The following is a 26,316-nucleotide window of genomic DNA, read 5'->3' as shown; positions in this document are numbered from 1 at the left end:
TGTTTATTAAAAACTATTAGTTATACTCATATTATTTAATAAAAATAAAATTTTAATATATAAACTTAATATATTATAGTTTTATTTTCTTATTGATAAAATTCATATATATATATATATATATATATATTATATGATTAATCTATCTAAATTTATATATATATTATTTATAATATTTATATTGATATGTTTATGTATTTCCTGGACTAATAATTTATATGGGTTGAGACACATAGAAATATATTTTATTTTATTATTTTTTTTTAGTTAATATATTATATATAAATTCATATAAATTCATATAAATTTATTCATTTTGAAATGTTTGAAATCCACTAATAAATATAATTGAGTTTTTTTGTCAGATGAATATATATATATATATATATATCTTTTGAAAATATTTTTTTCAAAAAATACAGTATATATATATTTTTTTGATTTTTTATCTAAACATTATTTTTATTTTATAACTATAGACACTATAGAAATATATGGTTTTATATATACTGTATATATATATATATATATATATATATATATTTATTTGATGTTATCGATTTTTAAAATTTTAGTGTTATTTGTTTTTTAAAAAAAAGTTAAAATGAAATGATTTTTTTTACTATTTTTTAGTACTATATTTTTATAGGGTATTAAAAATCAATTATTATAAAAATAATAAATAATATGTTATGATTTTTTAATAAACAACAATTTATAGTTTATTTAGGATTTATTATTATTATTAATTATTTGAAAACAACATTTATTTACAAATATTTTTTTTATTATTAAATATATTAAATTATCAATATTTTTGTCGTTGTTATGCATATACAAAAAAATATGTATGTTTACAGTGTGTGTGTGTGTGTGTGTGTGTGTGTGTGTATACAGTAATTAAAAAAAATTATTAAATTATTTATACAAATTGTTAATGAAATGTGTGATTAGATTTGAATTATAACAATATAATTAATATTTTTTAATATTTTTTTTGTTGATTTTTATTACATCAATGATTTGATGTGTGTGTGTGCAATGATTTGTTTAAAAAAAATTAGTATAATTATCATTTATATTACTTATTGATTGAAACTTATTAGTATATAATTTTTTTTTGGTATCAATATATCTGAATTAATTACTAAATGTACATTAAATATCATCATCACATCAAATATAACAATAGTTTTCAACAATTAAAGAAAAAAAACAAATATTTTACATATTTTTTTTTATAAATAAATTGTTTCCTATTTAAATTGGTTTTTATTTTTTTTTTGTTTAATTTTTTTTTGTTTTTGGTTTTTATATATCACTTTTTAATCTAAAGGACAACAATTTTTATTTATTTATTATTATTTTTAGTGTTTATAAAATTAATAACATAACTGATTTTAATTATATATATTTATTTGTTGTTATATTAGCAAACTATTTGATTGATTTTATTTTTATTTTATTTTTTTTAACTACCAGTTCTCACAAATCTAATCCATCACTTACTTTACCTATACTTGTGCTATGATTTTGTTGATCCCATTATCATTGTGTTAACACTTTGTTTGTTGTGTGTGTTTTAGATAAAATTATTATTATTATTATTATTATTTTTGTATCAAATTTTGTATCAGTTTAATGGTCACAATTCAGTTTCAATAAATCTGATTTCAGGTGGCGTTTCGTCCCCCCCATCATCGATACACACTGATGGCGGTTCCCCTATACCACCCCCACAACCACCGCCACCATTACCCCCGGCCGCCTGATAACCGCTAACCGATGGGGCGCCCAATGTTGTACCGGCCGTTGTTGTAGTGGTTGTCCCGCCCTATGATTTAAAGTAACCGAAAAAAAATTATTATTATTTTTTTTTTAAAAAAATTTAAATAAATTTTTTATTTCTGTTTTTTGTTACAGTTGTCGGATATATTACAGTATATATTGATATAACTAATGATTTATTTCTAGTAATACTATTATACGATATTATATTTTTTTTTGGAGGACAGTTGTGTTTTAGTTTCACTACTATTACTACTACTACTACTACTACTACTACTACTACTACTACTACTACTACTACTACTACATACTCATATATCATCAAATATATATATATATATAAAACAAACAGCAAAATAATTTATTTTTTTATGTCGAAATTTAATACAAACAGTGTATGACTACTACTACTACTACTATGGCTACTATTACTACTACTATTACATCAATTAAAACTACACAAACAAAATAGTTATGCAATTAACGACTGGTAAATAATTATGTTATAAACTAATAATAATAATAATTTTTTTTAAAAAAAAAGTATTTGATTTCTAGATTTTTATTTATTTATTTTTTTGTTGGTATTGTTTTTCAATAGTGTTTTTTGTTGGTCACCACAAATACATAGACCCCTTAATTATAGGACACATATGTTTTATTTCACTGGAAATATGATACCGTTTTTTATATATATATWTWTTTTTCCTTACTGACTGATTATTTGTTTGCTACTAAATATTTTGCTATTTATTTTTTTTGACATAAAATATAAGTAGTTTTTTGTATCATTTTGTTTTTTTTAATACTGTAGTAATATATGTATATTTATATTATTAAAATAAATAGTAGTATAAATAAATAATATGTATATTAATATATATTTTCTATATTAAAAATACTATTTATATTTATTAGTATTAATATACTGTATATATATTTTGATGATATATTGTATATATATATATATTTATTACTAACATTTTTGTTTGTTTGTTGTTATTATTGCTATATTTTAGCTATTTTATCATATTTTTATATTAATAAAATAATAAATAAATAAATAACATCAAGCACACATATATCTAAAAAAATAGCAAGGTTGATTGAAATAAAAATTGTATAAAAATTACACCCATGGTTATTACACACACACACACACACACACACACACAAATTTGTATAATACAAACAAAAAACATAAATAATTGAATTAAAATACACTACCATATATCTACCGGTGCCGCCACCAAAATAGTAGGGTGTATTAGCCATGTTATTTGATTTGCACCGGGATTTCATCATAACATAGCGTATCATTATGAACGACATAAATATAACGTATAGCAATAGTACTACACCGACATAGATAAGCGCATTAACGCCACTGTTTGCATGCGAATCCAGTATCGACTGATGACCGGGACTGCCGGCATAGGCCTGGCCACCACCGACCGTACCGTACGGACTACCGAAATTGGGTGCCGTTTCGTGTGGCAGTCGTCCACCACCACCACCTCCTCCACCACTAGCGGTGATGTCGTGATTACTATTGTTATAGCCATTGTTTAAGCCTTTTGGTGTACAGTTGACTCGCAATTGGCCTAATAATTGGTCCATTAAGTCATCTAAATATCCAAAATAGTTATTAATTATCAATTAATAAATTTTTTTAGTTAYRTTTTTATTATAGAATAGATAGAGAATAATAATAATTTTTTTGTTTTACAAAAAATAAATAAATAATAGTTATTTTCATTGATTGATTTGACTGTTAGTGTTTGTTTGGTTAATAATTAAAACATTTAAAAAAAAATTAATATATTTTTTTTAAGTAATAAAATGTATTTAAAAAAAATATTATTAATTTTAATTCACTAATATATAAATTTATTTAAGTATTTGTGAATATATGTGTAGTAAATATCTGTGATTATATATATATATATATATAGTTATATAAATCAAAATATATTAATAATTTATTACTATATGATTGCGTGTAATATTATTATAGAGTTATTACATTAATTATTATTATCCATCAATAATTTAATTTTTTATTATATTGTGTGAGAAAAAAAATAATATTTTATATTACATAACAAAAAGAAAGTGCAGTTATCTTATAAAATACAGCATAAACTATACATACTGTATATATATACTCAACATTTTTWWWAAAAATTTATATTAATAACAAAAAATTCTATGTTATCTATAATTATTATCACCAAAAATATTTTGGTTATGTGTGTGTGTGTGTGTGTGTGTGTGTGTAATATACTATATATATATTGTATTTATAGCAGTATATTATTATATTATAAATCCTAAAAGCTTATTATATAAGTAATATACTGTATATATATATAAATTTATATATAGTACTACATGTATAATATTTATACAGTAAATATTATTATTATTATAGTAGAAAAATATGTAAGAATTTTGCGTTAATGTATTATTAAGAAAATTTTCGTATTCACACACACACACACACACACACACACACACACACACACACACACACACACACACACACACACACACACACACACATACATACATACATACATACACACACACACACACACACACACACACACACACAYACAYACACACACGCACATACACACACATACACACATATACACACACATACACACATATACACACACACACCGTACATACTGTACATATAGATTGAGCTAAAACTTTGTCTTTGAATATAAATATATAAATTATTAAAAAAACTTATAATAAGTATTAATATTATACTGTATATTACGATACTCTATACAGTATATTACGAAATAGTTGTAATGTTATGTAAAGATATATACTGTAGGGATTAATAAGTATTATTAAATTATGTATTACAATATATATATATATATATATATATATATATATATCATGTAAAGTATAGTATTTAGTATTAAATCATAGATATTTTTGGAAACATTTTACATTTGGTTGATAAACAAAATTATGATTAATATATATTATGTTTTTAACTATAGTTCACAAAAAATGTATGTATATAACAACTTATTAACTTATAAACAGATTAATAATTATATCAAGGTTATTATTATTGTATTAATCATTATTTTAATTTTTTTTAATACCTATAGTGTGAAACAATATTGTAAAATTATTTTGGCAAATAATAATGTTTTATTGATAATAATAAATATATCTATTATATTACAGTAGTATTGTAATTATGATTATGCTATTATTAAAACTTATTATAAATAATAATATTATATCAATTTTCTAGATATTTAGGAAAACACATTTAATCTGTATTTTCTATATATAATGTATATGTGTTATATAAATTAATATATATATATATATATATATATCAGTCACTTAAAAAATAATTTATTTTATTATGTGCAATTTAGACTACTGTATCTATACAATAGTGTCTAAATTGAATTTATATTAATATTTTTTTTTAAATAAAAGCAATAACCTATACAATTTTGATGTCAATTTTTTTTGTTTGTTTGTTTGTGTATACAATTTTTAAGCTCAAATAAAATTAATTAAATATATATTTAATATATATATATATATATATATATATATATATAGTAATTCAATAGTTTTATGACTTTTATACAGTACAGTATAACCTCATAGACATATATATGGTCTCTGTTTTTGTCGCAATTTTTATATGATATCACTTAAAATTTTATTATTATTATTRTTATGATGATGTTGTTAAGTTATATAATATATATGTATATATATAACTTATATTTATATTTTATATTACAATTTAAAAATCAATTTGATTGCAATATAATAAAAATTAAGTAAATCTATAAATTTATAAATTATTATTTTTTTAATTTTAATTATTATTATTATTAAATATATAGTATTTTAATTATAAATAATAATAATAATTAAATGTAATAAATTTTAAACATTTAAACATGTGCTGACAATATGTTTTTAAAAAACTACTTAAAAATAATTGAATGATTAAAATAAATATAAAAAACATTTTATATTCACAAGTCTATAGTTGTTGTTATTTTAACAAATATTTTTTTTTTTTGATACTTAATATCAAAAAATAAATATATTTTTAAAAACATAATATCATATATACTGCTTATAAACTGTATGTTAAAACTTTTATGTACTAATAATAATAATAATAATAAATCATTTGCATTTAAATAAGTTTTATGTCAATAAACATATATTATGTATTATTGATATATATTAAGTAATATAAGACATAATAAGAAATTGAAGAAAAACAACAAAATATGAAATTGATTTGATTTACATTAAAACATTGCAAACATATTATACACAGTATTAGTACTGTATATTCAAAAAAAAAAAAAATAAAATATTTGACAATTTTTATTCATATGAATGTTTTTCAAGTCATATATTCGTACAAATAAGCCATACATTTGTGTATTATAAATGTATTTTGATTATGATTTACTCAAATCCTATGATATTATTTTTATTTATTTATTTATTTATTTTTTGTATATAAACTGTGTGTCAGTATTTTGACGAGAGATAGAAAGAAAGAGAGAAAGARAGAGAGAGAGAGACTATATATTATAGAGTCTATAATATATAGAGTAATAGTGTGACAAAATTGAATGGCAAACACAAAATGTATTGCAATTTTGTTTATTTATTTTTTATTTTTTTTGTTGTTGTTGTATACCAGCATAACATCCCCTAATACTAAAAGTACTACTATTCCTAATATAATACAGAATCTAACCGTAACTCATGTGTCTATGAGATGATAGAAATGTATTGGCATTTTATATATATATATATTTCTATCTTTTTATATTTTATCATATAGTATGTGTGTGTGTGTATTCATATATATTATATTATATTACTACACAAATACAACTTATTATTTATCTTCAATATAAATATCTATATATATATATATAAAGTTATGGGAAATAACCCACTTGGTGAATAAAAAGCACTATTACTTTATATAAGTTATATATATATATATATATATAGATAAATATAAGTTATAAACACCATTAAAACTTGTACATAATGTACAATATATTTACTGTATATATATATATATCTTATATACAGTGTATAGATTTTTTTGTTGGGTGTATATCTCGACTATAGTTGTGTCAAAAAATAACAACTTTTTGTGTGTATATGTGAGGCATATAGTCGTTTAATGCGATAGTTTTTTGAAAGGCAATAGACTGTATGTATGTATATATAGTATATATATAAATACAGTAAATACTATGATTTGATTTATGACACAAACACACACACACACATACCGTACATACATATATACATACATACTATACATACACTCATAACACAACATTAGACATAAATCTAATAATCAAATGTCTTATTTAGTCAACTTTCTCTCTCTCTCTCTCTCTCTCTCTCTCTTCTCTCTCTCTCTCTCTCTCTCTCTCTCTCTCTCTCTCTCTCTCTCTCTCTCTCATCAATGATAAGCCACTTGACAATGGATTTCAATAGTAATTTATGTGGACTTTATTGGACGCAACAAATTAATACATTTGTTTTATGTATACTGTATTTATATACATACAGTACTACTRTATATATATATAGTTTGCGTTGATTAACACACCATAAGATTCCCCCGAAAGTCATTGACAAACAGTATATACAGAGAAAGCCATTACTGAAAGTGAAGTGAAAAAAATAAATAAATAAAATCAATACATAAAAACTAAATATACTGTATATATAGATATATATACAGTATATAAGATTTGCTTAATTGATGACTTAAATAAATACAGTATATATATATATTATGTACTTATCAAAGAGCTTCTCTCTCTCTCTCTCTCTCTCTCTCTCTGACTATAATTTTTTATCGCATTTTTTGTTTTTGTTGTTTAGTTTTATTTACTTAAAACATTTGGCCATTAGTTTTGTCTACACAAAATACCAATAGTTATATACATTATGTATTTACCTTTAAAAATACATTATAATATTTTAGTAGATTTTTATTTTTAAATATAAATGATTTCTAATTATATTATTTATAAATGTTTGAAATATGTTATTATAAAACAATTTTTTTAAACTAAAAACTCGATTCGGTTTTAATTTATTGAAACAAATTATATATATTTTGTGTATATATATATATATATTTTTAATCAATTGTATAGCTATTATATACTGTAGTAAAAGTATATTTTTTGTTGAAAAAAATAATTTAAAATTTTTTTTATTAAAAAGATATCCGATACTAGATTTAAAAAATAAGTTTTTCTTATTATAAAATAATTATTTATTATAATATTAAATAATAATAATTATTATATATATATATAAAATATAAAATCATCAATATCAATTTACCCACCAAAAAAAATATTAATTTAAAAATATATTATTATTATATTTAATAATACTATTGGTTGCGATTTTTGTTGTTATTATCAAAATTAGTTAATACTTTATTTTTAAAAAATAAAATAAATATTATTTATCAGTAACATCTTGAATCAGTATAGCATTAATAATTTTCTTATTAAATATACAGTATATACACAAACAAAAAAAATAAATATAATATACGATAGTATATTTCATATTACATACACGTTGTGTGTGTGTGTGTGTGTTGGAGAAAGTTTTTCGCATTTATAGGTAAAAAATCAAACGGAACTAATACTACAACACACACACACACACACATACATATACATACACACACTCACACACACATATACATATACACACACACACACAYACACACACACATACATACACACACATACATACATACACACACATACATACATACATACATACATACATACACACACACATACGTACACACACACACATACATACATACATACATACATACACATACATACACACACACATATACATATACACACACACATACATACACACACATACATACACAAACATACATACACACACACAAATACACATACATACATACAGTTTAAATAAATGGCAAACAATTTATTTACTATATACTAGTGTATATATAGTATATACATATAATAATAATATATAAGTTATATACACCTATATTTACTCACTGTAAATCCCTATATATATATATATATATAGCTTTATATGTTTATGGATGCGTATCCTGGTAAATAAATATAGTTAATGTGTTTTTTATTGAAATAATGTGTATATATATATTTATTTTTTTAAAATGTAGGCGTTTTATTAATATTTTGTAATATTACATATAAATTGTGAAATAGTTTTTGTTAGTTGAAAATAATATATATAAATAATTTAACTAAACAAAAAAAATTGTATAAATGTATATTAAAAATATTTTATTTAAAATTGATTATAATGATAAACTATTCATAAAAATCATAATGATTAAGAAAAAGCAATAATTTTATATTTTAGTAATTTATTTGATATTTTAAACAAATAAAAAAATACTAATTGAATGTTTGTTGAATAGATCTAATTCAAAAAATTTTATAAATAAATATATTATGTATATACTACTACTATTATTACTATTGTACAATATAATAAAGTACCTGTATAATTTAATTAATAGACTACTACTACTACTACTACTACTAATATATTTGACAAACTGCTGTATTAACAAAACAAACAAAAATTTTAAGTAGATTTATCTAATTTAATTTATTTGTCTTTTTTTAATTAATTACTAATATATATAATATAACAAATATATATATACATTGTATGTATATAATTACACTTTTAGTGATGTTAGGAATTAAGTATTATATTATTTATAAATATATACTAATAAATTATATATATATATATATTGAATATACCTTATTATAGCTATTAACTAAACTGAAAAAAATAAAAGTAAAAAAATATTGTTATCTATTGTTTAGTATTATATTCAAGTATTATTATTATTATTATTTTATGGTTTCATTATTGTTATAAAATAATACAGTTTTATATATATATATAGCATTTGCGGTTAAGGTTTTTTTTTTGTTGGTTGTTTTGTAGGACTCATTAAATGATAACAAGATTTAGTTTTCTCTACCGTATATACAAAAAATATTTGATGAAATAATAAGATTGTAAAACAAAAACGTTAACAATTATTATCATTATTATTATTAAGTTACACTACAATTGATAATGTTATATAAAAAACAGTAGACATTAATATATTCAGTATATATTGATATATATAAAAACCACTGGATTTTCAGTCATATATTTTTTGAGGTCTACTATTGATTTCTTTTCTCTCTCTCTCTCTCTCTCTCTCTCTCTCTCTCTCTCTCTCTCTCTCTCTTTCAAACTCACACACACTCAACACTCACTCACTGGTCATCAATAGCTGGGGTCTATAAATAAAATATTATTGTTTTTTATGTGTGTATGTGTATGTGTATGTGTATGTGTATGTGTATGTGTATGTGTATGTGTATGTGTATGTGTATGTGTATGTGTATGTGTATGTGTATGTGTATGTGTATGTGTATGTGTATGTGTATGTGTATGTGTATGTGTATGTGTATGTGTATGTGTATGTGTATGTGTATGTGTATGTGTATGTGTATGTGTATGTGTATGTGTATGTGTATGTGTATGTGTATGTGTATGTGTATGTGTATGTGTATGTGTATGTGTATGTGTATGTGTATGTGTATGTGTATGTGTATGTGTATGTGTATGTGTATGTGTATGTGTATGTGTATGTGTATGTGTATGTGTATGTGTATGTGTATGTGTATGTGTATGTGTATGTGTATGTGTATGTGTATGTGTATGTGTATGTGTATGTGTGTATGTGTATGTGTATGTGTATGTGTATGTGTATGTGTATGTGTATGTGTGTGTGTATGTCTGTGTRTGTGTATGTGTATGTGTRTGTGTATGTGTATGTGTGTGTATGTGTGTATGTGTTTGTATGTCTATCTGTCTGTCCTTAATATTGATGAAACTTTTTTCTCTGTTATTATTATTATTATTATATTGTCTGTCAAAGTGAATGACAAAATAAAACCGCAGGAAATCATTAACTGGTAGTCATTTTTAGTCGCCTATTGTTCACTAGTGTTATATATTATCGCTATTTATCAAAGTTTTTAATCACAATTGTAAAGATAAAGTACAATACAATATAATACAATATATAACTAACTAACTAACTCTATGTGATATTTAAGTAATTTATTTTTGTTGTTATAATTAATCATTAATAATATATATATATATTTAGTTAAACATTGTATTTTGACACATATATAATTACATAACATTTCACACATAAGATTACAGAATATTATTAATATAATAAACACAAATAAATACTTATAGTTTGATAATAAATTTTATTCAACTATTATTATTTTGTTTGTTTGTTTATAGTGTTATTAATAGAAAAGTTATTTTAATTATAAATATTATTTGCAAATAAGTGTATTTATATATTAATTTGCATAAAAACTTTTATTATGATATATATATATATATATATATATATATATATATGTAATTGTAATTTATATATATATATATATAAATTACAATTACATTAGTGAAATATATATATATATATATTTAATCATAGAAATTATATTACAACAAAAATAATAAATAATAAGAAAAATTTTATTTATTGTATCTAATAATGTAAATGTAAATTAATTATAAAAGTATTTATAAACTAAAGTGAATTATTACTTTTAATTATATCATTATTATTATTATTATATAATAATTATATTAATAAACTTTATTATATTGTAATTATTATACATTTGTTATTTAATATATAAATATTTAGTAGTAATTATTAAATATAAAAATTATATAATTTTCTTGAATGTCAAATGTCTTCAACAGAAAAAAAATAATAAAAATTAATGCAAACAATATATATATATATATATATTAATTAAGAAAATAGTTTAAAATAAAACTAAAAATTGTGTTTATTTTACTGTATTTTTGCCTTATTTTAAGTGTCTATGAATTTGTTGAAAAATGCGATTATTAACAAAAATGCTATTTTGTTTGTATAAATAATTGTTATGTATTTTGTTAACTTAAAAGTAATAGTTTTGTTTAGTTTAAGTTGAAAATGTTTTTATTAGTATTTTAATATTTAAATATATATATATATATATATATATATATATATATATATATATATATATATATATATATAATTATATATATAATATATTACAGTATAATTAACTCCTAAGAGATTGAATATATATATATATATATATATATATTATTTTTAGTACACATTTTACTAAATAATATATTAAGTTGTTTAATACAGTATATTATAGTTTTAAATTAGTATATACTTTATATATATATATATATACAGTATATATATATATATTGATTGTTTTTAATGTTGAAGTGGTTTTTTAAACAAAAATAAAATAATGAACTAATCTATTGATTTTATTTTTTAAAAAAAATTAGTTTAACTTACATTAAAACTAAGTGATGATGTATTTTATGTGTAAATAATACTTTACTTAAAATATATTTTACTTTAAAAATAAATGTTTAAATATTAATAAGTAAAACTAAAGTATTAATTTGTTTTGTTTTGTTTTTTTGTATCAATATATTCAAATTATTTTTTAAATTTAAATTAATAATAGGTTTTTTTTGTTAGATTTTTTTTAAAGTTATGCTATTTAATGCAATTTAATATCTGTACAAAAAATTTTTTTGGTCATTAAAATTGTAATATATATTATAATTTGTATGTAAAAAATATATATATTTATACCAAAAGTGAATAATAATGTTAAAATTACAAATTTTAATATATAAACTATAWAYATATATTAATATATGTAATAACTTATAAAATTTTATGTAAATTAAATAAATTTGTTGCTTTTATTATTATATTTGATATATATATATATATATATTTGTAAAATACACATTAAGTTAGCAATTTGCATAAACACAACAAATATTATTTATGAATATTATATACAGTATATAATTTAATATAATATAATATCTAATAATACAATTATATTAGATTTATTAAAGTAATAAAATGTTTGCGTAATACACACACACATATATATATATATATATATATACATTATATATGATACCCACATTAAAAAATTAATATTGATTATAATATTTAAATATAGAAAGTATAGAAATTATTTTTTATTTTTTTGTAATGAACCTAATTGCAATTTTTTAGTTTTTATTAAAAATAAAATTTATTATTTTTTAAGTAAATTACACAAAAATATTATTTATAGATTTGAGTAAAATTTTAACAAAATAAATGTTTGTTTGTAATTAAATTGATTTATTTATATAAAATTATTATTATCAAAATTTTGTCTATAATTAATAGCAGACAAAATGTTTTATTTAATTAATTAATTAATTTTTTTGAGTTTAAAATTTATTATTATTCAGATAAATATAAAATGCAAATATAAATACAGTAGTTATTGTAGATAACTTAATAAGTTAATTGATAATAATAAAAAAATTTTAATAAACTATTTTCAAATATATATAACTTATAATGTTATAAACTTGACATACATTATATTTTTATTAAAAGGTTATATCTATAAATAAATTATATATTTTATAAAAAATAATACTATATATTAATTTATTTATAATTTAATTTAATATCTATTAGTAGTTGAATAATATAATAATAACGTAGATTTTAAAGTTACAAATAATAATAATAATAAAAAAAGACATAYTATATACTGTATGTATTGATTTTGATTCATATTTGAAATAAAAATTGATTTTATTTTATTTCATTTTACATTATGTTTACATTAGAGACTTAATACTATTGAATTTTTTTTCATATGTGAAATAATAGATGAATATTCACTTTATTATTATTATTATTATATATATATATATATTTTCTCAAAATTAAATTTTTAAGAGCACTTATAGAGAGAGAGAGAGAGAGAGAGAGAGAGAGAGAGAGAGAGAGAGAGAGACTATACTGTATTTATAAAGAGGTATTAAAAAAGCCTTTTTTTTAAAAAAAAAGTTTTTTTTACTGTCACTAACCCTTCAAAAACATAGATATTTAACTAAACAAAAAATTATTATTATTATTTTCATTTGAAAAACTGTTTTTTTCAAATATTTATTTTTGCTTGAATATTGAATTTTATACAATTTTTTCATGTTTTATTTGATTTTTTTGGTTGTTGTTTGAGTAATATTATATTTCAATATATTTTATATAAAATTTATATTTTTTATATATATATATAGATATACAAGATATTTATTAATATAAATTTTTATTATATATTGTATATAATGTTTAATATATGTATACATTTATTGTTTGTGACATATATTGTTCAAAATTTTTTTGTTTGTTATTTGGTTTATTGAATTTTATTTTATTTTATTTTTATAGTTTAGTATATTATATAAAAATCAAATACACACACATATAAAACATGTTGTTTATTACTACAGTATATATATATATATATATATATTGTAAGTAATATAACAATATTTAGATATATTTACTTACGTTTTAAAAAAAATGTTTTATTATTACTGTTTTAAAAATAATTGTCTTATTGATGTAGTATTTTATTTTATAAATAAAAAAAATTGTGTTAAATATTTATTATATCACATTTTACTATTTTTTTTATAAAAAAAGTAATAGTAATCTAAGTTATTTACAAAACAAGATTATATACTATAGTGTATTATTATTTATTTATTTTATTTTTTTTTAGTTTCCCAGGAGGTGTGTATTTATTTGGGGAAATAATGTTTAGTTATAAAAAATTAAATTATAATCTTGGTTAATTTTTAAATATTTATTGTATACTTAGTTTTTAAAAAAAAAATAAATATTTACTATATATATATATACTTACTATTAATAAAATTTAATAAATTTAATTTGCATTACATTATAATATTTTACGTTAAAACTAAAATATAAATATAAACTTCAATATATAATAATAATAAATTATAAATAAAATATTACATATATTAGTAAAATTATTTTTGTTTGTTATTAATTTTGTTGATATATAGATAAGATTTAACTAAATATAATTTGACTAAAATATTATTACTTATTCAATAATGTAAATATAGTGTCCATTTAATGTATATTACATTAGTATTATATATATTAATACTATATATATATATAGTATTAATATATATATTATAAATATATATACAGTATTTAGTATTAAATAATCCTACAATTTATCAATTTATTGCTTACATTTACAGTACATTTCCAACTATAAATATAATTGCATATAACAGTATATACAGTGTATATTAATCAATGTGTGTACTTATGTCTTAATACTTACAGTATTACTGTATTTAACAAAATCAATGATAAGTAATAAATAAATTGATATCACAATTGAAGTCGTATTTTCATGTGTTTTCATTATATAATAATGATTTTATTTGTTATATATTAACTCTCTCTCTCTCTCTCTCTCTCTCTCTCTCTCTCTCTCTCTCTCTCTCTCTCTCTATAATCAATAACAAAAATGGTCCACAAAATGAAATTCATAGACTTATTGTGTGTGTACTATACTTACAGTATATAGTCGTTAACAATAGTAAAATAATAATAATAATATTTGTAGTTATAATAAAATAAATAATATGTATTATAAAATAAATAAATATTATAAATGCTTGACAAATACAATATATTATATTTTGAATTGTGTTTGAGTTATAAATAAGTATAATCAAATTAAATTTTGCATTAAATTTATTTTTTTAAAAAATTACTAATAATAATATAAAATATTAACAAAATAAGAAAAATTATATTTTTCAACTCTAATATAACTAAAATTTTTAAATAAAATTTTTATGTTTTATTATTGCATTATAAATATTAGAATAGTATGACATTTTTATGACACTTAATTTAAATATAAATTTTTATTTTATTAATTAAAAATATTTCTGATGAATATTATCAAAATGATAAAATTTAAAATCATTTGATTTTTATTATAATCTAATTAAAAAAAATAAATTTTAATTATCTCAAAGTTTTATCACTAAATATTTGACACAAAACTCAACATTATTATTATTATTATTATTATTATTTTGTGTATAACTTTATAGTTATAAGTTTTGTTTTAACAATCAGTTAATGTTAATTAAAAATATAAATAAATAAATTGCAAAACAACTATTTTGTTTTAAAAACATAATATACAGTATACTATAAATATGCTAATTATTGTGTTTATATTTAAATATTATATAATTAAATTTGTTTGTAAATACATTACATGTGTATTGCAAACAAGATTTTTGTTAAAAAAAATTTAAATACTTTATTATTAGCTCCAAAAAAATAAAATAAATAATTCAATCAATTTGTAAATTAGGACTTAATTTATTTATTTTTTAAAATTAGTATCTTTGGTTATAAATATTTTTTTTTGTTATTTTTAATTAGTTACTAATTTTATTTTCATTATAGGAATTAATTATATATTTTTAACGATATTTTTTTATATATATATATACAGTAATGTTTATATACTGTATAATTATGTTAGATGTTAGATATGTCAACATAATTATCTAACTTTTTTTTAATAGGATTAAACCTACAAAAAAATAAATACAAATAAATTTTAGCCATTGATTTAATTTTAAACATTATTTTTAGTATAATGTATAGTAAAGTAGTATATTTGAAAAAAATATTGGACAATACAATAGTTTTCATTGTATTATATTTATATTTTATTTTTTTAACTTTAAAAAATTGAGACATTAGAAATTTGTTTTTTTTGTTGTTGTTTTGGTGATAACTATTTTTTTAATTAAAAAAGTTAATTATATATATTTTTTCTAATAAATTAATTATTTATGTTTGTTTTGTTTTTAACAATTTATATAATAGTTTAATCAATATTTTTTTTAACAAAATTTATATTTAAATTCTATATATATATATTGATGAAAAACTTTTTATAAATTGTATTTTACTAGTTTGTATTATTATTATTATTTTTATTAATATTATTTTGATAACTAATTTATAATATAAAAAATAAAATTGTATTGTAATAATTTTTAATATATATACATATACTGTATATTTATATATATTTATATTTATATAATACTATTGACATTTAAAACATAGTCTAAAAATTTTTTATCACTGATTACATCCAATTGTTTGCATTTATTAACTAAATCTATATTTATCATAATTAGACATATTATTATTATTATTGTATACTATTTAGATGTTTAAATTAATTTCAACAAATTAAAATATACAAAAATTATTGATTCAATTAGTTAGTGACTAATACAATAAATTATGCATAAATTCACATAAAAATATAAATTTATTATGTATTTATTGATATACAGTATATATATAATATAAATTTATTGTCAAAAAATCAAACAATTTATCATAAAAATATAAAATGATTTATTTTGTAACAAAATATTTTTTTTGTAGTCACAAACAATTTAACAGTATATACACTGTATATAACAGTATTATTATAAATTATATTCAACTAAATTACTATAGCGTGATATATAATACTTATGTATATATAAAGTATTTATTGTTATTATTATACGCATAAAATAATTATTCAATATAAAAAATATTTATTTATATTTTACAAAAAAAAACATTCAATTGATTTGATCGTTAACTCAATTTTTTGTTAAATATTTTTTCAAATATTTTAGTTGTTTTTTCTTTATTTATTAATATTCATGGGATTAGATGTTTAAATAATAAGTCAATAGTTATATAAAAAGTGTCAAACAATTCAAAAATATTTAATACTTGATCTATAGTTTGCTTATTCAATAGATAATACATTTTATCAATATATATATATATATTCTGTATAAAAACTGTATTATATTATTATTATATATTGTATACCAGTATTATATAATATATATATAATACTTATTTCGATAGAGTGATCAAAATAAAGACTAAAAAAGTTTTATTTTTTATTGTCATTTTTAAAACCCTTTTTTAGGAAATTTATTATTATTTTTTCACTCACTTTATTAGTATTATAAAAGGATACCAATATATATATATTGTTTTTTTTGATGACAATACAAAATAAAAATGGTCTCACTATAGGCACCGGTAGTTATCTTATTTGACTTATATTTTTTGTTTGTTAATACTTTTTATTTTTTTTTATTTCTCTAGAAAAAAATCTATGATTTAATATCTAATACCTTAATATACAATATACTGTATATAAGATATTAAATATATATAAAATAAAAAAGTAAAGCACTGGTAGTTAAATACAACACTTTCAGCAATACAGGCAACGCTTAGGGGTTTTTAATAATAATAATAATAATAATAATACAGAATTTATTGCAAAATAATAATAATAATACTGAAAATCAAATACTACTACACTTTTTTTGGGGTCATAATAGATAAATATAAAAAAATACATATTTTTATATATAAATTGTAAAATTTATTTTTATTATTAAAAAAAAGATTTGATTTTATATATACTGTTCGAATGCAAAACTATTTTCGCTTTATTTGCATATTATTAAATTTTATATAATTAAAAAACTATTATATTTTTATTAATTATATAATCGTAATTTAATTCTCAATCATATCTTCATTTGTCTGAAAAATTTTGAATACCGTCGACTAACAACTTCCCTTGTTTTTGAAGCGGTAAACTCATTGACACCGATTTTGACCACTTTCCGATTTTTGAATTTTTGCCACCAAAGAAGTGTCTTATTAATCAAAACTAATAGTAATTTGACAAAGCAATATTTGCTGTATAAAATGATTAATCAACCATTTTAATTCATGGTATAAATCCATTGAAATTTTAAATTAAAATAATTGTTACCATATTTTGATATGCTTTTCCTATTGGTAATGAGTTAAATTTAAATAGAACCTAATTAAATGTCACATATCTTTAGCCTATTACAGCTGAAAGTTTTTTAAAAATTAATCAATCAAAACATACTATCTCTTATATTACTTTTCTTTAAAATCTTGGATTTATCTAAATTATTTCTTTATTATTTTATAATTTTAAGTTTGAATGGTTTTCCAGAACTTTCTTAGTAATATACTTCTACATCTTTCATTTTTATTATTTTTATTAAGCTTGATAAGAGATTACATTTAAGGCTTTAGAATAAGCATTATTAAAATTTTAGGCCGCCAGCGTATCGTTAATTATCCGACGATATTCATAGTTTATGACATATCTTAAACAGATGTCATGTGATGTCAGGCATTATTACTGATCCATTTGAACATATATAACAAATATTTAATTATACATTTTAAGACTAGATATCAAAGTTTATAATAGGCAAAAAATTATTTTTTAAATATAGCAATAAGTCACAGAAAAACTTAGTTACTTTTAAGAATACCAAAAAACGAAAATACTTTTGCATTCTAACAGTATATATATTGTATTTGTTTGTTATATTAATTGAGATCAATATATAAAACTATTGATGTTTTTATTTATGATTTATTTGTTTGTTTTTTTCTGCTAACAAATTGTTGTCTACTGTCAGCAAAATTTTTTAGTTGATTTTTTTTAAAATAAAAAGTTTATATTAAATTTACAAACAAACAAACAAAATAACTAATTAATTAATTACTATTGTATGAATTAATAATATACTTAAACATTATAATAGTTTTGTTATGTAAATATTGCATTAACAAAATTACATTTACTTAAATATATATACATAGTTTATACTGTACACATTATTTATTTAGCTATTATCTGTATATATATATAATAATAATAATAATAATAAATTTCTTAAGATAACATTTATTATTATTATTATTTTTAATGCAATTATATTAATTTTTAATTAAATAAAATTAGTATATGAAAATATTATATATATATATATTTGTAGATATTATTCATAAAAATAATCGCAAATATTTGGATATAGAAAACTAATTTGAATTTATTTACTTATTTTTTGATAATTTATTGAATAAAATTTAAACAGTTTTTTTTCATAAAAAAATAATTATTTATTTTTATTGTTTATATTATATAACAATAGTATACTTACTTTAATATAATAATTTTTGTATAAATGTCTTTTAGATATTTAGATATATATATTTATGTAAAAATAAGTAGTTATCGGTGACAGTTATCGCAAGTTTAGGACATAATATTATTTTATTTATTTATTATAAAATATTACAACTAATATTAATAATTATTCATGACATTTGAAGATAATTGTCTAAATAAATAAAAAAAAAATATTTACACACAATTATATTGTTGCTTAATATCATAAAAATTATATCAATAATTGTTTTTGTTGTTGTTATTATTATTGTTAAAATAATCCAGATAATTTATTACAAATCAAATAAATAATGTTAACATATAAATCAAATTAGTTCATATGAAATCAAAACTTTATTAAATATAATATTATAAATTTAAAAAATAAAATATTTATTAATCATTTAATTATTAGAATACAAACATAATTACAATTGACATTCAAAATCATTTGTTTTAATTAACAAAAAAAATACAAAATTTAAAATATAATTTATATAAATATAATAAAGTTTTTGTTTGTTTTTTTTTATTTCTCTCTATTTTATTGTTTTGTTTGTATATATATATATATATTCTACAGAATATTCTGTACAATCACTAACTAACTGACTGACTGACTGAAGCAATCACTTTGGGCTACAGTTTGCCCGCCAAATGTTATACCAAAATGCTTAGACATACAATCACACACACACACACACACACACACACACACACACACACACACACACACACACACACACACACACACACACACACACACACACACACACATACATACATACACATATATACACACTCTCACACAGACACACACATACATACACACACATACATACACACACACATACACACACATATATACACACATACACACATACACACACACATACACACACACACACACATACACACACATACACACACATACATATAGTTGTGATGATGTATATCTATAGAGATGCTACGTTTAGAGCACAGTTAGATGCGAGTGCGCTTTGTAGACATTAGCAATAATAACTTACTAATAATAAATAATATTGTCTATAATAAAAACCGTAACCTGTTTTTTGGTCACAATTACCATTGAAATTGGTTATCGGTTTTATGTATTTTTAAAAAATTGGTAATTTAGTATAAAATTAAATAAATTAATAAAAAATATTTGGTTAATTGTAAAATGTTAAATGATAATGTTAATTTAACCCACATTGTAGAGTATTGTTTTATTTATTTAAGTGATTTATTTTAAGTTTTTTTGTATAAATATTTTTATTTTATGTTTCGGTTTTATTGGTTACATTATATATATAGTTATATAAAGTAATTATATATATATACAGTATAAGTCTAGTCTATAATTATTATTATCTGTAAACTACATACGCTTACAGTATAGTCCAACTCATTAATTGATTCAATCTTTATATAATTACTTTAAGACATTGAGAGAGAGAGAGAGAGAGAGAGAGAGAGAGAGAGAGAGAGAGAGAGAGAGAGAGAGAGAGAGAGAGAGAGAGAGAGTATAATACAAAAAAAATAAATAAAATGCATTAATTAAAAACACAAAAATTAGTGTCTGACCTTTAATTTAGTTTTTTTTAACTTTTATTTTCTATCTTAACATTAAATAAAAATGTTGTTATATATAATTATGCTTGCTTAGTTAACAAAACATAATAATGTCTATTACAATGTATTGTATAAAAAAAAAGTAAAATCGGTCAATTTATTAATTAATCAGGATAGATTTTTATTTTAATTATATTTATATTAGTTTTTTTAGTTAGTTAGTACACAAATAGTTAGTAATATAATATATTAGTTTTATTTTGTTTAATTGTACAATAATTTGCAATTTACTTTTGATTAATTAATTAATTAAATAACTATTTAACTAAAATTACATAATTATTAGTTTTATTTAGTTAATTATTAAATTATGTTTATAATTTATATTTCTAATATACAAATTTATATTTTATTTTTTTTTAATTAAATTATAATTAAATTTATTATTTAATTAAAAATAATTATTAATTTTTTTTTGGTATTAGATCATAGATTTTTCTATTAAAAAAAATAAATAAGTAAACTATGGCCATCTTTTTATTATTATTATTAACAAATATAGTTTTATATAAATAAAGTTTACATATTTTTTAAGTAAATTTTTATACTTTAATAAATAAAAACATTAGATGTCGACACTTTAATCATAAAATAACTAAATAGACCATGTTGATTTTTTTAAAAAATAATAGATTACACTACAGTTATCATTAGTTAATATATATATATATATATATATATATATATATTAGATGCCAATATTTTAGTACAGATATTAGGTATTAATTTGTATATTAATTTAAATGAATTTATAGTTTTTAATTATTTATATATATTTTTATAAATTATTTTAATTAATTAGATAAAAATTTAATAGTTTTAGTTAAAATATTTTTATATATTTATAAATTCATTGAATTATAAATACTTCTAGAATGTTTAAATTTATAATTATAATATTTTTAGTTATAATATATTACTAATATATACAGTAAATATATATATAGTTTATTTAGAAATAAATACAATATTTTATAAATAATAATAATATTTTTAATTGTATTTAATATTATTTTAAAAAAATAATAATTTTTGATTAAGAGTATTAAATTAGATAAAATAAATTATTTATCAATAATCAAAACATGTTATTATTATTATTATTTTTGGTATAAATTTTGATTGACTTTATTGAGTATTAAAATTTTACAGTAATTTTTATTTAAATAATTGAATATTTTTACGAATACTTTTTACTATATTTTTTGTTAATTTTCAATTACAATATTACAGTACATCTAATAATAATAACAATATCAAGTTTTTTTACAATTAAATATTTTTTTACTTTAAAAGTTTTTTTTAACTTAAAATGATTTTAGAGCTAATCAACAAAAAAATAATAATATAATAATTTGTACTCTAATTTATATATAATAAAATTTAGTAAATATTTTAGACAATAATTATATATATATATTTATTTATTTTAAAAAGTGTTTTACTGTATTTTTATTTTTATTGTGCTAAGTGTTCACTCAAACTAAATATTTAATATAATAATAATAATAATTAAAACAAAAACAATTGATAATATTATTTAAAAAATTTTACACAAATATCTGAATTATTTTTTTAGTTCAAAAAAATAAATACCACTATATTATAATATATATATATATATATATTAAATAATATTTTGATAACAATAAATGACAGCGATATATATACAGTATTATAACTGTATAAATATAAAGTTATATATATTTATTAATATATATATATATATACAATATTACAAATTATTAGCAGGCAACAAACAAACAGAAAAATTATTAATAAAAAATTTTTAACTAAAAAATATTAAAAACAATTTTTAACTAAAAAATATTAAAAACAATTTTTACTATTACTATTCATACAGCTATTCACAAAAAACAACACAAAAAACAATTGGTGTTAAAACTATATGTTTTTAATTTCAATAGATTTTACCCACAAATAAAATTTGTGTAAAAAAACTTTTTTTTTTGGTATCAATACTACACTTAAAAAATAATAAATTATTTTTTTTAAATCAAAAAAAAACAAATTGATTATATAATAATAATAATAATAATTTGATTGTCGGCTAATAATCTGTAAGATATTGTTGTTGTTGTTGTTGTTGTCGTTGATGTCGTCGCCAATCATACGACCGTTTCTTTAGCAAACCCAACGCCCGGCTTAGTTGGCGCTCCCGATCAGCGATCATAGACTTCAAATAGATTAGCCGATTATAGTTATCCGGGTTATTGTTGTTGTTACTGTTGTTGATGATGTCCCCCCGTTTACCGTATCGGTAGGGCATACGCAACGGCGACGACGATCGGCCGGCAGCCGACGATCCTGCGGGCGATCCGTCCGACCCGTCGTAATCCAGATCCTGTAGCTGTTCCGGTGCCGACCTAACGGTGCACACGTTGACTAGTAATATGATAATTACTAGCGCTATGGACAGTAGCGATGATACATTGATTTTCATATTATTATTATTAGTAGTATTAGTATTATTGGTATTAAATTTAGTAGTAGTAGTAGTGGTAATAGTAGTAGTATTCAGGTGTCTATTATGGTATCCAAACATGTTTTTTCCTCAAATATAAAGTTAATATCTGTTTGAAAAATATATAATATTTTTATTGATATTTATTTATTTTTTTTTAAATAATAAATATTTGAAATCATAAGAATATTCTTTAATCTATATATTATGAGAATATTTGTAAAAATATAAATTTTAATAGTAATAGTAATAATAATAAAAATAATAATTGAATAGTTTGTATAAATGTTTGAAAAATAATAATATATTGTATGCTTTATATTCCCAAAGCGATACCCCTCTCATCAAAAAATTTATATTATATTATATATATACTGTATATTATATATACTGTATATTATTTGCATACTTATATTGATTTACTATCATTGAATTGTGCAATATATATATATATATTGTATTATATAATTTTTATATAATTTTTTAAAAATAATAGTTTACATTATTATTATAATTTTGACAATAATTGATAACTTGAAAGATAACCTGTAATTTGTTGCTATATTTATATATATCCACTGAATGTGTTTTAAATAGTATAGTATAGACACTAAAATTAGATACAGTTTATTAATTGATTAATTTTTTAAAATTTAAATATGATGATGTTTGATAATGATAATTGTATGCTGATGATGATGATGATGACCCAGGTATTTTATATTTATAAACTAAATTAAAAATAAACTAGATAGTATTGTATAGAAAAATGTTATGCATTATTATTATTATTAAAAAATAAACTATACTAGAAAATAAATAACAATTTATATATTATATATAAATACAGTTTCTAATAAACTTATATTTTTTAAATAATAATAATATAATTATTATTATTTGCATATCAATTAAACAATGTCTTCAAGTCTATTAAAAGCTAATTATTTAGTTATTTATAAATATATATAGAAAAATTCAAATTATATTATCAATATAACAACAATAACAACAAAAACATATGAATATACTATACATAAGTCATAATCACATGATTGCTATTATAATTTTAATTTGAAAAAAATATAGTTATATATATCTATTGACTGATTGACTAACAAAATACATTTCAAAACACACATAAAAAACAATGTGATTCATGTAATTCATGTGTCCATCATATGATATATGATATTATAATGTTGAAAAATATATATATACTGTAGTCAACAGTTATTATTTTATTTTGTTATATATATAAATACATCAGTATGTTATGTAGTAATTATCAAATCAATAATTAGAGTTATTAAAAATACATATATATATATATATATTTATATAACATGTTATACATTATGTATTATTATTTTTTATATGTCTTTATTGATTTTAATTGCATAGAATTAAAATTTATTTCATCTATTTATCACGTTTTTCCTATTAAAAGTACATTAAATATACTGTATATATATATATATTTGAAAATAATAACATACAGTATTGTAGTGACAATTTTATTTTTGAAATAAGTCTATAGTTTATAGAAATTAATAAAAATAAAACTATATAATACTTTATATATGTGTGTGTGTATGTGTGTGTGTGTGTGTATGTGTGGGTGTGGGTGTATGGGAGGACAAAGAGGTACAAACTATATAACACTACAATTATTATATATATATATATATAAAAGTTTTTATAAACTGTTAGCTTATGTCTAAAAGTTTGTTTAACAAAAATAAATATTTAATTGAAAATATTTATAATAAAACTATATAAATATAACTATTCATTTGTGTCACAATTTAATTAGATATTTACATATTTAAATAAATAATATATATATTAATTTATAGTTGAATTATATAATATGTTACTAATACCTGTATATTATTTTATATGAAAAAAATATTATTAACCATTAAAAATATATAGAATTTTTTTAATTTATAATTTTTGAAATTATTTTACTAATTATTTTTATATTGAAAACAATTTTGCAACAATAAAACTAATATGTAGTCTAATATCTATTCATATATTAATAAAAATATATTACATATCCGTAAATAATAAAATATATATTTCAAGTAATTAATTATACTATTATTTGTCTGACTAAACATACAGTTATATATTTACATTAATAATTTATTTATATTTTTTTAAAAA

General features: G+C 18.5%; 1 protein-coding gene across 1 annotated transcript; it reads right to left on the bottom strand.

The window, feature by feature from the left end:
* Positions 1 to 1,645: 1,645 nt before the first annotated feature.
* LOC128955204 (uncharacterized) lies at positions 1,646 to 24,120 on the bottom strand. The gene is made up of 3 exons (XM_054300849.1): positions 23,811 to 24,120; positions 3,016 to 3,416; positions 1,646 to 1,834 (listed from the first exon to the last, which is right to left on the bottom strand). Exons 1-3 carry the CDS (start codon positions 24,118 to 24,120, stop codon positions 1,646 to 1,648), a joined length of 900 nt encoding a protein of 299 aa, XP_054156824.1.
* Between the last annotated feature and the right edge of the window lie 2,196 nt (positions 24,121 to 26,316).

The sequence above is a fragment of the Oppia nitens genome, unplaced genomic scaffold, assembly GCF_028296485.1.
Source record: "Oppia nitens isolate AA-2021 unplaced genomic scaffold, nextdenovo-longstitch-racon4-pilon3 scaffold2_pilon_pilon_pilon, whole genome shotgun sequence".
Classification (NCBI taxonomy): domain Eukaryota; kingdom Metazoa; phylum Arthropoda; class Arachnida; order Sarcoptiformes; family Oppiidae; genus Oppia; species Oppia nitens.
This window is presented reverse-complemented; position numbering and strand designations above follow the sequence as displayed.